At 44.2% G+C, this 15,356-nt stretch overlaps 1 protein-coding gene across 4 annotated transcripts in view; it reads right to left on the reverse strand.

Annotated features, from left to right (window-relative positions):
• The window catches only part of LOC126533837 (uncharacterized), a 54,554-nt gene that overhangs the window by 7,321 nt on the left and 31,877 nt on the right, over nucleotides 1–15,356 (reverse strand). For all 4 annotated transcript variants that reach the window (XM_055072423.1, XM_055072422.2, XM_055072421.2 and 1 more), the window contains 4 exons: nucleotides 14,100–14,147; nucleotides 13,407–13,442; nucleotides 9,826–9,912; nucleotides 881–976 (listed from right to left, as the gene is read on the reverse strand). In XM_055072423.1, the coding sequence (XP_054928398.1) occupies nucleotides 881–976; nucleotides 9,826–9,912; nucleotides 13,407–13,442; nucleotides 14,100–14,147 (267 nt within the window). The remainder of the gene's footprint in view (nucleotides 1–880; nucleotides 977–9,825; nucleotides 9,913–13,406; nucleotides 13,443–14,099; nucleotides 14,148–15,356) is intronic.

The raw sequence follows: 15,356 nt of genomic DNA on the forward strand, positions 1-15,356 counted from the left end.
ACTGTATATATATATATATATATATATATACACACGACCCGAAAACGTTATACTACTGTGGTAGCGCAGCTCAGAAAGAGAAATGCTGCAGCTAAAACCTCGTGGCAGAAGAAAAGTAGGGTCAGTGAGTTGGTCTTTAATCTAACACTGTCTGTATTGAATGTTATCACTGTTCGCAAACATAATTAATCGTGCCATACGCAGAATGTGGGTAGGCAATAACCGAGTTGTGAGCATGCCGCGGTCCTCGAGGGCGATGCAGAAGAAAAAGCTTCACGCATGCTCACCGGTTAATCTATACGACCTAATGAAAATAATAGGAGAGTGTATGAACGTTACACCCGATTTCCTTTTGAGTTCCCACTGATGAGTAATAAAGATGCCGGACAGTGACTTGTAGCAAATGTGCGAAGCATCCCAAAGTGGCAAATCTTTTCTTAACGGAACTAGGAGCAAGGTTTATTAAAGAAAAAATTGTCATCCACCGAAATATAGCACAAAGCATTGAAGGAAATCCATACGTGTTTCCTGTAAAAAAAAATTTTAAGACAGGATATAAAAATGCTAAAAACAAGGTGCGTTTATACCTAGAAATAAGGTATTGCTGGAAAGAGTACATAGGTTGTAAAAAAAGGCAAGTAATTTCCACTACTCGCGAATCTATAATGGAGTTCCGGTGTGCATATCAAAGGCTACGAATATCCCCCGTAGTTGTCCCACCGCATTACCAACTAATGTGAGATTTGGCCTCTGCAATATTTGTTGTACCCTAACAATATGCACTGAACGCTCTACGGATGGCATGCCAACACAATCATGTATTTTTTTAACCTTAGCCGCAACACTTTTCTTATAATGAACATGACACTAGCGCACTTACCGCAGGTGCACAAACATCTTTTTGTATGCTCGCCACGGCAATAGACGACGGGGCAAGTAGATTTCCAAGGACGCGAGCAGTGTTCATATTTTGTCGCTGCATGTAAGAGCACATATATTATGAGCAAGATGTCTAGGTGTACTGCGTACGCCCACCACAACACTGAATGTATGGTAATCTAGTGAATGACGATGTTTTCTGTTACACATCATGTAAAATCAGTTTGGCACTGTGGCCTTCCCCACTCGGGTTCATTAAAAGACAAAATGATGCAGACAGCAAGTTTATCCCGATGGGAAAAGACTGCGCGCACCACACTTCTTAATTTCCTATAGGTAAATAGAGAAAAAGAGAAAAGTAAAAAGTATAATAGGCACAAGGCATCAAAAAACTACAAAAAAAGGGACTTATTACTTTTCTCGCAGCCGCAAGTAGTCTATCTAAAATTATTTAAGCTATTGCCATTTTTTACTGACATCTACATTTAGATATTATCCTAATGTGCTGCAGTACGTATCGGCAGTTTCAATCTCACGTCCCCAGCTATGGGGAAGCACCAAGATTAGGTTCAGGCAGCAGAATGACAGCAGCCTAACGTATCGGCGGAGCAGTTGCTTGAATTAGACTGATTTCCTGGCCCTTTGCTGCGTGCACAAGTAGTGTTCCTTCTATCCCGCATACCTCTTTCTGTTGCCCCCTTCTCTTCCCCCAGTGTAGGATAGCAAACCGGACGCTCGTCTGGTTGAACTCCCTGCCTTTCCATTCCTTGCTATCTCTCTCTCCTAATCTCGCGTAATACGTCTAATCATGTGGCTGCCATTTGAAAACGAGACTGTTTCTTGAAGCGCACTACTACCACGGCTGCGTAGGTTCCGACGCCGCAATGCTCGTTGCGCTCTTGGTCAGCTGTGATAAACCCACGTAGTTCTACTTTGAAGGTAAACAAGAAAGTTGATAAGGAACTAAGGAACACCGGGGTGATTTAGGCTAACTAATGCTAGCCCTTTCTCTACCAAAAGGGGTATATATCTATATATATACCCCTTTATATATACATATAATATATAATATATATAATATATAATATATATATAATATATAATATATATATATATATATATATATAGATATATATATATGTATATATATATATATATATATATATATATATATATATATATATATATATATATATATATATATATATATATATATATATATATATATATATATATATATATATGTGTGGTTGAATGGTAGCGCTGGCTAACGCTCCCAGGGTTCCAGTAGAATACGTAAATACAGAAGAAAGTAGATAGGAAAACAGCCCTGCGGTAGCTCAATTGCTGGAACATCGCACGCGTAATGAAAAGACGTGGCATCGTTCGGCACCAGCGGCTACGTTGTTTCTTCATCCACTTCTATTTCCAATATTTTTCATTTCTTTAATTATTGAAGTAAGTAAAAATAATTTCCCCTTTGTTGTCCTTGGTGTTAATTTTTTTTTATGATAAGCATAATAAAAATCAGACCCCTCGGTTAACCCCCTTTCTTTTCGTGCACATATATATATATATAAACACATGAAGCCAACAAACAAAGACACTAAGGACAACACAGGGAAAATTACTTGTACTTACTAATTGACCCAAAAAAATTTTAAAGTAATGGAATTGAAAGTGGATGAATGAACAACTTGCTGCAGGTGCTGAACAATCCCACGTTTTCGCCTTACGCGTGCGACGCTCTACTAATTGAGCTCCCCCTGCGCCGTCTTTCCATCGACTTTGGGGGGTATGTATGTGTTACTACTACAACTAACCCTAGGAGTGTTAGCCAGTGACACCATTCGCAAACCTTAGCAGCGGATGTGGAAGCTCCTTCCTGCCGCAGGCATCGCGCTTGAGAGACTTTTTGGGTGAAGAAAGAAATAAACTTCAAACTTTAAACACGTGCTACCTATTTATGTATATACTACTACTTCTTCTACTACTACTACTACTACTACTACTACTACTACTACTACTACTACTACTACTACTACTACTACTACAACTTCTACTACTACTAAAGTTGAACTGATATCCAGCCCAACTGCACAGAAAACACGAGGCTGTCCGTGGTGTATTCGCTTCATATGGTCTGCCAGTTTAGGTCGTGACGGACAGTGGTCCCCAATTACCGTTTTACGAATTTCAGGAATTTCTTCGCAAAAACGGAGTAAAGCACACTCTCCACCATACCACTCCACGCCAAACAGTGCAACGGAACGTGCAGTTGAGACAGTGAAAAGCGACTACTGATGCCGCACTACTGCGGCATCAGCATGCGGCACAAATAGATCATTTTCTTTTTTCGTACAGAATCACCCCTCCCCCCCTCCTTCGCTGGTGAAACATCTAGTGCACTGTTTCGTGCTAGGAAACTGCGAACGCGCCTATCGTTGTTGGAACCAGATACGACGCAAGCAATGAAAGGGTAAATCAAGAGTACGGAGAGCACTGCCAATAAATATCGCGGTACTGCTAGTGTTTTTCCGGTGGGGGAGGGGAGAACGAGAGGTGTGGTCAGAGGAGAAACCTATAAATAGTTTCCTCGTAAATTTAACAAGCTTGTGAGTGATACCCACTCTTGATTCACGCGCAACAGCGCCTAACGCCTGTAAATGCAGATCTTTTGAGGGCAGCAACCGTCCTGCCTGATTTTACTACTATGCAGGACATGCAACGTGATTCAGCAGCTTTCCGTGAAAGCAATAACACCAGTGATACCGTACAGAAACTGCCAGCAGTCGTTCTGCCCCCCAAGTAACGCTTCGGCACAACACCCGCGTGCGCAGATGGCCAGACCGGTTGATTTACGATTGATACTCTATAAAGGCAATGAACAATTGCATATATTTTTCTTGTACATAGGCTGTACTAGCGTTCTAAATGAAAAGAAAAAAACATAGGTGCTTCTGTAACGGTATTTTTGGTTTAAGAGGGGGGTCGTTACATTCGAGTAATCCGACGTATGCGGCCGTTCGGCATTGCGCGGGTTCGATGCTGTCTGTTAATAAGATCAGTGCGGGTGGCCGCCACGCCGCCTGTCTGCGTGTTTATCTGCATGTCGGTGATGTGCGCTGCCTATAAAAAGCCGGCAGCCGTATCTGTGTGATCTTTAGTTGCGACTTCTACTGAGACGCCAGCTGATGCCTCGAAGAAAGGAGTAAGCCCTGCTGTCAAGATTCCGGTTCCGTGAGGCAACATGCTTCAAGTGCCAACAGCGAGCTCATAGCGCCCGAGCGCGTTTCCGTAGGGAGAGTTCATTTAAGGGCCACCAGGGCGGTCGCGTCACGTAAGTACCCTATCGTCTCGGGAGAGGGCACATCTGTGGACACGAACGGCGTATTCGCGTTGGAAGCAGTGGACAGTCATGTCAGCCACGTCGGCATCACGCAGCCCATTGTACGCAGATTAAATTGGGGGGGGGGGGGGGGGGGGGGCGTTCCAGGGGACATGCAGATTGATACAGGGTCACCAGTGTCGCTCATCACGTGGCCCACCTATGAGCTAAAGAAACAGTGCGTTCCAAGCTGCGTGGTTCGCCAGTAAGACTGACTTGCTTCCGGGAAGGCTTTCCATTCGTGGACGACTCAAGATCAAGGTTTCGTGCGGAAACCGATCGACGAACGGATCCCTGACAGTCCTCGGTTGCTCCGGCCCCAACCTGTGGAGACGCGACTTGATGCAGGCGTTCAACATGCTCGAGGCGCCAGTAATGAACGTGAACACGATGGGTGAGCGAATGCCTTTCGTCGAGACGGACGATGTTAACGTGCACCGTTTGGTAGCAGAATTCGCTGATGCGTTCGCGCCAGGCTTAGGTCCCATCAGGGGTCCGCCGGTACACTTTGATATGTGGGAGAAAGTGGTACCGAAATTCTGGGAAGCACGCGAAGTTTCATACGCCTTTCCTCAAAGGATCGACGCTGCACTTAAGCGCCTTTTGGCCGCGGTTATTGTTTCTGTGCATCATTCTAATCGGGCTGCTCCTGTGGTAACGGTAGTAAACTGCAACGGCGGCATTCACCTTTGTGGTGATTTTAACTCAAGGTAAACAAAGCTTGTCATATTCAGCAATATCCGTTGCCCCGAGTGGAAGATATCTTGGCATCGTAGAGCAGCGGTCAGGTTTTCACTACGATAGATTTGCGGTAGGTTTACAATCAGCTACCGTTGGAAGAGGAAGCCATGCTACTTACGACCATAAACACGCATAAGGGACTGTTTAGCTTCACTCGCCTGCCCTTTGGAGCGGCTTCCGCGCCGGCAGTGTTGCAACGCCGCATGGTGACCATCTTGCAAGGGTTTCTTGGGGTTCAGGTCTACTTATACGACGTCATCATCGCAGAGAAACACAATGACTGCACCACACTGCACGAAGTATTGCATGGTTTTGGGAAAATGGCGTGCACTTAAATGGGGACAAGTGCAAGTTCCTTCGAGCACAGGTGGATTTCCTGGACATCAAATTAGTGATCAGGGACGTCAACCAAAGTTGGAAAACTTTGATGCCATTCTTCAGATGCAGGTGCCACACGGAACCTCGCAGAATTAAGGTCGTATCTGGGCGTTGTTAACATACTACCATAAGTTTCTTCCTAGTGCATCTAGGGCCATGGCGCTACTCTATCAACTGCTCCGCAAGGAAGCTAAGTGGGAGTGGGGTCCCAGTCAACAACGGGAGTTCAGCAAGGTGAAGGAATTTCTCAAGTCCACTGATTTTCTTGCGCATTTTGACCCGCGCGAACCTCTTGTCGTGGAATGCGACGCCTCCCCGGAGGGAATCGGTGCAGTGCTTTCTCGCGATGTCAGGGACGGGGTGCGTCGACCCATAGGCTTTTGTTCTCGGGTACTGACGGAAGCTGAGCGAAATTATTCACAGCTGCAGCGCGAAGCTGTGGCTCTAGTGTTAGGGGTCTCGAAATTCCGATAATACCTACTCTGTAAGCCATTCACACTGTTGATGAACTATAAGCCGCATGTGGGACTTTTTTATCCAGATAGGGCTACGCCATTGATGGCCGCCGCCCGAATCCAACGATGGGCCCTGCTGCTGAGGGCAGACGACTACGTCATCGAACACCAGCCTGGAAAGGACAAGGTTCCAGCAGGTGCTCTCAGTCGACTCCCGACATCCACAACGTCTCAGCCAGAGACCCTGGAAGAAACCCGGAATGGTAAGTATGTCTTCCCCATGGGAAACCTCAATGACGGTGTTATGTCCGCGAAACAACTGGTCGCTCTCACCTCGCACGATGAGGACTTAGCAAAGGTGCAAAAATGGGGGCAGGAAGGATGGCCAAGAAACTCGGGGCGCAAAGACCTGCATTTGTAACCATATCTCAAGCGCAAGACTGAGATAACGTGGAGTCATGGGCTTCTGTACAGGGGGCATCGTGTAATCGTGCCTAACAGCGCAAGAGCGGGAATGTTACGCCTGCTGCATAATATCCATCAAGATATTTGCTCAATGAAGCGACTAGACCGCTCGCTGCTGTGGTATTCCAGGATTGTTAACTAGACTGGCAACATGGTTAAGTCGTGACCCAGTTGCGTACAAGCAGCCCCTATGCCCCCCAAATAAATCCGCGGTCGCATAGCCAGAAACGGGCTAGAGTTGGTCCAGGCTACATGCTGACTTTGCGGGGCCGATCGATAGACACATGCGAGTGATCGTTGTGGATTCACATAGTAAATGGATCGAAGCAGTACCCCTGAAAAGCACCCCAACCCATGCCACCATAGAAGCCCTGCGCACCCTGTTCGGCACGTTCGGATTGCTCCGGACGCTTTTATCTGATAATGGCTTGCAATATACAAGTGCTGAATTTCTGGAGTTTATGAAGCTGAATAACGTAACACATCTCCGGACAGCACCCTATCATCTGCAGTCAAACAGGCTCGCGGAACGCACCATGCGAACTGTTAAAGAGTTTTTGAAGGTATTTGAAAACAAGCTTGGCAAGGATTGACAGGTATGCACAGGCATGCACAGGCATGCACAGTTATGCATGCACCGGCATGCACAGGTACTGAAGGACGCTGCAGGCCGAGGGAGTGCCCACAAAACCCCTTATGGGGTACGAGCTCCTTTCCAGACTGCACAACGCAGTGGCACCACCGGGTCCGCTCGCCCCGCAGTCTCCGGTTGACCAGCACGTTCCTAGTGTGTTGCAGCTGGGGGAACCGGTCTAGGTAAACAACTTCAGGCGAGGCGAGCCATGGGTCCCAGCGCTAGTCACGTCATCGGATGGCACTCGCATGGTGAACGCCGATGGTCTAGAGGGGGAGAACATTCGTCGACACAGTGAACAGATCAAGCGAGTTGGGGAGCATGACCTGTACGACGGAGTCTGTGACCCTAAGTGCCAAGGGGAAACCGCCAGCCACCAAGTATTTGGGACACCAGAGTAGGGGCCAGGAATACGCGAGGCTGCCCCGAGAACCCCGGCGCCAGCGCTGCGCTGGTCTTGCTTGACACGAAAACCCCCAGACCGCTATGTGCCGTAGGCTGAACGAGGTGCTACACCGGGATGACGTCATGCCAGCATACGGCAAGTTATCGCCCTGTTCCTCCTCCTCACACTCCCTCTCTAACCATCTCGCACAACGCCTCTATCAACACACATCAAAGCAATAAACGTTGCCTGGGCCCAGCGGCCACTGTGTATGGTGCGCATTCTTCAACAAGCCGGACCAATAAAACAAGCATCGATTTCTAATTTACTACGAAGTTTAGGTGTCCCCGACGGCTGATTTCTTCTTTACAACAAATTCCTCCTGTGGGGGCCAACACTGTTTTTAGAAGTCGTGATTAAGGTGCGTGCGCTCTGTACTAGCGCTAACGGCAGCGCTTGTTATGTAATTTTGGAGTGTGCTGATGTCAGAACTAGTACTCTTGCATTGCACAAGGAATGGCTAAACCAGTACGCTGCTCGGTTCAGCGCATCGAGTAGTCTGACGGCTGTATTCGACGATGCGACTGAAGATGGTGTCGTACGACATCTTCAAAGTCAGATAATGCTGCGGTAAAGACGCTAGTGTTACCGGAAGCGGCAATGATGAATATCCTGTAAACGAACAAATGGTTTTGAAGGCACGAGAGGTGATGGGGTATTTTTCGTGCTGTTCCTTGCCGATCATGCTCTGGACCTTGGTGCATTATAGCGTTGGTGGCGGTTGCACATTCTGTGATATTCGAAATCATGTTAAATGAAGGTTTTGTTTTGTTGAGCGTGCTTAGTCAGCTTTCTTGTCAGTAGAACGGTGCGCGACCTTTACAGCACAGTGATCCGCATAACGAAGATATTCGGAAGTCCTGAACACTTCATTGTAAAGGTGTTTCTCTCTATATGAAGGTTCTGCCATGCCTGTGCGAAATATAAAATTATATTTGTGCCGCGCAGCTGGACAGAGTCAAGTTAATGTTGTTTCTGACTATTAGAGAATGTCGAGCAGCTTTTTTGTATTTTGCCTAGATATACAATAAATAATGATTTATTTAGCTTCCTACACAAAATATTTCGAGTAAAATTGTAAATGTAAAAATTATAGGTCTTCATGCAAAATTTTTTATGGATGTTTCTGCTGCGCACTACGTGATATATAAAATTGTTTCCCAATCCAAAAAGTAGCTCATTGCAAAGAGAAGGTCTTTCGTTTGACATTAATGAGAGAGCAAGAGAGGAGCAATGAAAGCGGGGCTTTCGGGTTCTACTCTACGTGGTCAGTCTACTCGGTCGGTCACTGGTCTGCCTCTCGCCTATTCGGTTCACATTCTCTTCAAAAAATAAAGTCTGGCGGCGGGATTCCAAACTCGTTCGCACAGCGCAGCAGCCAAGCATTTTAACCTTTGGGCCACAACCGCACGTACGCTTTTCTCGTGCGAACGCCCATTAGCTGTTATTAGATTATCGCCGTTTGTTCATGATTATAATATTCCACACTATGGCCCAAACTTACAACGGGGAACTGGCCAGGAAGCTGTCCGTAAATTTAAAATAAATAGCAAGAAATGAAGAACAACAACCGCACATAAGGTTTGTCGCATTCCGTAGCATATCTGAGAGTGGGTGCACACAAGTTTCCTTTTCGACAAGGATGCGCGAGTGAAATGGTCAAATTTATGGTATTTAGATAAACGCTTAACGAAAGCTCTGCCTCACACAGGTTCAAATAGATGCGTTGGATCTACATATCTTTTAAAAATAATTGCTGTAAAAGTTTGCCAGACAGCACGCTTTCCATGCTACAAAAGAAGGGGAGGATGAAAAATAAAACAGCATTAATGCCGGTGACTAACAAAAGAAATTGAGTCCCTCGCACCTTCTTTCTCTTTATCACTAAGAAGGTGGTAATAAAATTTGTTCTCATTTTGCAAGGAGCCCTATGCTACAACAGCTGTGCAAAATTGGGCAGAGAACAAGAGTACATTGGCGAAACCCACCACTACAATGAGTTAGCAAGTATCACTGTTACATCCACGTCAACTAAATTTCATTTGTTGCGAAAAAATGAGTATTTTGAATGCTCACTTCATAAAAATCGGAAAACGGGAAAATTGCCACGCATGCGTTAAACATTCGAAGTAGGTTGGAAAGAGGCTGCACATAAAGCTTTTCGACTGCCACTTTTTTGTCGCTGAGGTATTTCAGACCAAGTGGTGTTGCAATAGCAACGCCGTCACGCTTGAAACAGTCATTTCTGTTTAAGGCCTTTCTGGCTATGGAATAAACATATTTTGATGAAACGTTCTTACAGGTTGCGACTGAATTACAGTGCTTAGAACGCATGCGCCCAAATATACTATGATGTCAACTGTTTGCTGGCTATGTGGGCCCAACACAACTGTATTGTAGGAGAACGGAAGAGTATATTGAACAATACATTAACACTTACCGCATTTGCATTTGCACGAGTTTACAGTATGCAAACAAGTAACTTTCTGGTCGCAGCCGCAACTGTGCGTCGGACAACGGGACAAACCTACATTTAGGAAAAAGTGAAGGGATTTAGACAGTGCAAGCGATGTGTTCATGTGTCTTAAAAGATTTGGCGAGAAAATGCAAGCTCCATGTATGGCCCACTATAAGTTGAAAGCCATGGCGTATGTGAGTTTCCTTCCTTTAACTTCAAATGGATCATCCACGCGCTCATTACCAGTGTTGCTGTTCTAACGGCATTGCCAATTTCCCCGTGTAAACGTAGAAAAACTTCGCCAAGCACCTGCTTTGGCTGTTATGCGCTTCTGTATAATAACTTACCGGCACGTTTCTTGCTGGAGCTCTTATAAAATTTTGTAGTCGAGGCGAAAAATCTGCAGAGGAAGTGCTCAGGAAGGAAGCACACATAACCAGCTGAATGCGACGCGGATTCAGCTTCATGGGGTCTTTGCCACGTTGTTCTATGCGCGTGTGAACTCATACACCACCTCTATACACCACCAACTCAACCTTCTGAAAGCGAGAGAGCTTTCCCCATACGTAGCCTGCATTTCCCCGTGGATTTCGATGCGCGTTCGTCCCTTGCTCATTAGAAAAGGAATCACACTTCGTTGCTCATATGCCGTGGATGCGTGAAGCACAACTGCTATCTCCAACTGACAATAGCACCATGCCGAGGAGCTGCCGTGGAGAACATGTTCAAATTCTAAATAACCTCTCTTGAAGATTTTGTTACGCGCCACCCTCCACCACAACGTTACGCAAAGTACGAGTCACTAAGACTAGCAACTATTTACAGGTTATATGTCCAACAGCGCTTGCAGCGCTGACCGGTTAGATTCACAGCGCGAGCCCAGTTCGTTCTTCCTCCTCTTCTCTCGAGTGATAGCACCCGCGCTCCTTGTTCGAAAAATCAAATATAACACGTGTGTGGCAATATTAACGTGTTTTTCACGTAATTCACTTCGAAAATCATACGCTACAACCTCGGGTGCTTTGGTTACGAACAAAAGGCTGGGCTTTCTTCGCGTGTAGAAATCCACTTTTGCCACAACCGTCATTGCATTGCAGCGTACTCTTCATACCGAAATAAAACAAATGTTTAAATTAAATAATATTATGTGTTGTACGAACATTAAAGGCACTTTGCTTAAGGCTCAAAGTTTTCTCTAGGCATGACAAAAAATGCACGCTCGGATTTACGTGAGCGGTGTATCAGGCTGGATCTATTGGTTTCAACCGCTGCAGTAATGATTTATGGCATTAAACGGATGTGCAGAAAATGCCATCAATACCCCCCCCCCCCCCCCCCCCCACCGCATAAAAGAAGAAAATCTTAAGCATGTTATTTATAATGTGAGAGGAAGCGCAAAGTACATCTTCATACATTAGGACAAGTGATCACTAATCGCTGCGCGTTTGCAAGGCTGAAGACTTTACTCTTCCCGACGAAATATTCAACTGAAGGGGGTGCTTTATTGACATCAATCACAAATGTATAATTACTGAGCATTGCTAATATAAAATTTGACACTTGTCATTGAAAGCCAGGCTCGGTAAACATAACATACCTAACATGACAAAATAATCATGAGAACTAATAAATAAAATCTTGGAAGCCAAAAATTACGTAATTTACATTTTTTTACAGCGTTCACTAAAGTTCTTAGTAACCGTATTACATGATTGATATAAATGGAGGGTGATACCACTTCGAGCACCCTACTTTACAAGTAGAAGGCTCTCCGTAATGAAAACCCAATAACATTGCCATAACACCTTCCTGTATATTCAAAAAAAATATATGCCGTCTTATTTTTGACTTTTACAGCATAATGACGCGTATAAAGAAGTGCGAAATGCCTCATTAAAAATAATAAGGCTGTGATAAACAAAGAAATGGATAACTTCGTGCAAAAGTAACATGTTCAATTTTACACTAACGGTAAAAACAACTAGCACAGCTCGTACCGTAAACGGGGTTCGTCTTCCAGTAATTTGAAGCCCTGCTTGCCTATTTCGCACGCCCGGTTCCTTTAAAAGCGAAGCGTTTCTTTCCGACCCCTTCGTATTTCGTGACTTTGGCTGCAACCTGGCTGTTCCTTTGACATATATAAGCCAACCAACCACAGCGGAGTACGCCTGCAGTGCGGGCAGCTGGTTCCCTTGATCCAGCACCAGATGGAGCTCGCCTCGGCGCATCGGTGGCCGTGGTGGGGCCGGCCGCGCGGGGAAAAAGAAAAAAAAACGCACAAAACTCGCTATCGCACATCCGCAACTGCACGACAATGAAGAAAAGGCTATTTGCGGATAGAATGGATTCCAATTGTGCTACGTAAGTATGCGCATGCCGCCTGTGAAACCACGATGTGTTCCAGGCGTCCGTCATGCTCGCTAGTAGGCAACAACTGCGCCTAACAAAGGCTCGGTATAATTTGTGTGCGCCTGCGCTTGGGTGTGTGTGTACGTGCATGCGTGCGTGTACTCGAGTTAGAACTATTTATGCAATTACATTGAGCTTCCCTTTATGCAGATTCCACATGGATAGATATGCTGCATACCTTTACTTTCATTTCCTTGGGGGGCGCCTATTTCAATGTTTTAGCAGCATAAAATATATATCACGGTTGTTCTGTGCCGTAATTTTCAATGATTGGCCACTTTAACCATAACATTACGCTCTAAAGTACATGAGTTCTTGTACATCCTTTCTATGGAGCCTTCTATCTGCTATTATCATCGTACAGAAATGATGATGTTCTCTTAAGCAGTTTCATTGTTTCAGATTCTCACAGATTGTTATTTTGTGCGTCTGATTTATTCGGAAGCTGTGCCCTACCATGTCGAGAAATAAATAATAGCATTACAAACATTAAATATTGCTCGCTACCCTACGTATCCTGTGTGCATTCTGCAACCTATAATATTTACCGCGTTTTGTGTGAAGTTCGTTCTGAAGAAACGTTACTGGCACTGTCCAGACACGCAAGCTTCTATATAGCTAACAAAACACAAACTCTAGTTGTCAGGGCACCCTAATCGTGGGAAATTCCTAGCATTAGAGCTTGTTTATAAGCAAGCTATGGTTTCCTTTTTGATGGCGATGACGCTATGCTGCTAAGGAGGAGGTGGTTGCATTTCAATGTTGTGCAATGTAGAACATTTCTTTCGTTCTCTCTTCATCCCCGCGCAGGTAAATACATTGGGAACTCTGAAAAAGCTCAGGATGAATTCACTACCAAGTTCGTCAAAACACACTGTTGACTTTAGGGAAATTCAAGTCGCTGGCTTGCTTGTTGTCCTTCACATCAAAAGATCTTAAACCTACTCTTAAGTTTCTTTTGAGATTTAAGGAAATCGCATGCAGAAACTTGTAGCAATAACTGAAGCTTGATGTAGCCAGAATTTGAGATGGGCCCATTATTTCCCTGAAGCGTTTTTTTTTTCAGTTACATTCTTCCATACTTTGAGCGCAGAACGTTATATCTTGTTTTAGTAATTTTACAAAACCTCCAAGAAAATGTATAACAAACTCACCGAGGTCGTCTTCTATATAGCTTTCAGAGGCAACTCCTAAGGTAGAAATGAAAAACAACATGTGAATGCCATAAAATGTTGCTGGCAGAAGTTATTATGTAACAGTAAAACTCTGGCATAAATCATGCTTTATCTGCTTGACGGGGTTGACTAAGGTCACTCTAATTTAATGGTATTTATTGTTGAATGCGGAAACCGAAATGCGGGGTTTCTGCAGGCAATGTTTCTATTTGCTAGGTATTTGCAATTTCACCGGCGCAATGAGGTAGATCAACGAAATATATGTATTGCGCAAGCAACCTGATGTTTCTCCTGAACAGAACACATACGCAAAATTCAGCGATACATTGCAGAAAATTCGAGCGGTTTAGAAATCATAAAATACATAATGCCGATTACTTTAGATCACTTCTGTACTGTAGCTATGAATAACCTGTTATAATAAGGATACTGTTATAATTAGAAAGTAAGTGATGTTTCCTCGAGTAGGCTTACCATTCTGCAGAATATTCAAGTGGTTAGAATTGTATTGAATGCTTCCGAAAAGGGCAAGCCAGTTGACGTTATATATGAGCATATGGCCTCTGTCCCTTATTTTACAATGCTTCCTTATTTAAGTGAGGTCCTTATTCTTGGTGAAACACGTTGAAATGTCGCTGTAGTGGAATACAGCTGGATTTTCTTTTTCCTTACCAATGCTTATTGCCCCACCGCATGGCGAAGGTTGAGGAGCAGGATGACCTGTAATTTAAAGATACAATCGTTATTAATAAGGTAGCTGGTAAATTTGAGGGTTTCTGAAATAATTGAGGGCTTTCTTTGGTCGAAATGTTTTGATGCTGATTACAGTATTTTTTTAGGTTTTCTTTCTTAATATACAGACGCACAGCGCATGAGCTGCAAAAAAAATGTAACATTGTATACCTGATTGGGTCGCATAAGGAAGGCACATACACTTAGAATTATGTACACTCCGGCACGCCAACGCATGGTTAAAAAGATATATTTATAACACAAGAATTCCTTTTTCTTATGCCGTTGGAGTAGTAGTGAACATTTATACAGTGATGAACAACCGATGCAATGCTGTTTTAAACCACAGTAATGCTTTTATATCGTGCGTTACCGCGGAAGCTTTTTCGCACGGACACAAGCGCTTACTTTTGATGACTGCCACGTTATACCGGCCGTACACCCACAAATTCAGCATTTCTTTTGCGGTGTCCAGTAAATGGACCGCGTGTCACTATGGGTCTAAGAAGTTTTAGCCTTATTTCTGATGACGAAATAAAAAACTCAACTGCCTAGACGATTCTTCGGCCCAATAAACCATGTTAAAGAAGAAATATGTATTTCTTGAGATTGCTTTCCAAAATCGGACACTTGCTTGACTGACGTGCCTACCTCATATGTGTCTCAGGTAATTACATGCGTAACTATGGTAGCACAGTCTGTCAAGTTCACCAGTGTCTTAAATCACATCACCGTGTTCTTAATATTTCAGACAACCGGCACTCAAACAAGCACAACTATCACAAAAGAAATCCTACTAGTATTGGACGCTATATATATATATATATATATATATATATATATATATATATATTATATCGAGTGGATGAGGCAAATACTAAAAGCATTTGTGCTTAAATTGCGGGCAAATTAAAGGACCCCAGGTGAGCAAAGAAATTCTGAAGGCGTCCAATACTAGTAGGAATTATTTAGTGATAGTTGTGATTGTTTGAGTGCCGGTTTTCTGAAATATTAAGAACACGGTGCTGTGATTTAAGACACTGGTGAACATGACAGACTGTGCTACCATAGTTACGCATGGCTGTTTAAGATTACTGACATTGCAGTTTAAGATTACTGACATTGACCCATAGCATATGAGTCAATGTGCACGAAACGTCCCACACGCCTAAAGTGGCCATGACAGATTTTCTGGAA

Source organism: Dermacentor andersoni, chromosome 7, assembly GCF_023375885.2.
Source record: "Dermacentor andersoni chromosome 7, qqDerAnde1_hic_scaffold, whole genome shotgun sequence".
NCBI lineage: Eukaryota > Metazoa > Arthropoda > Arachnida > Ixodida > Ixodidae > Dermacentor > Dermacentor andersoni.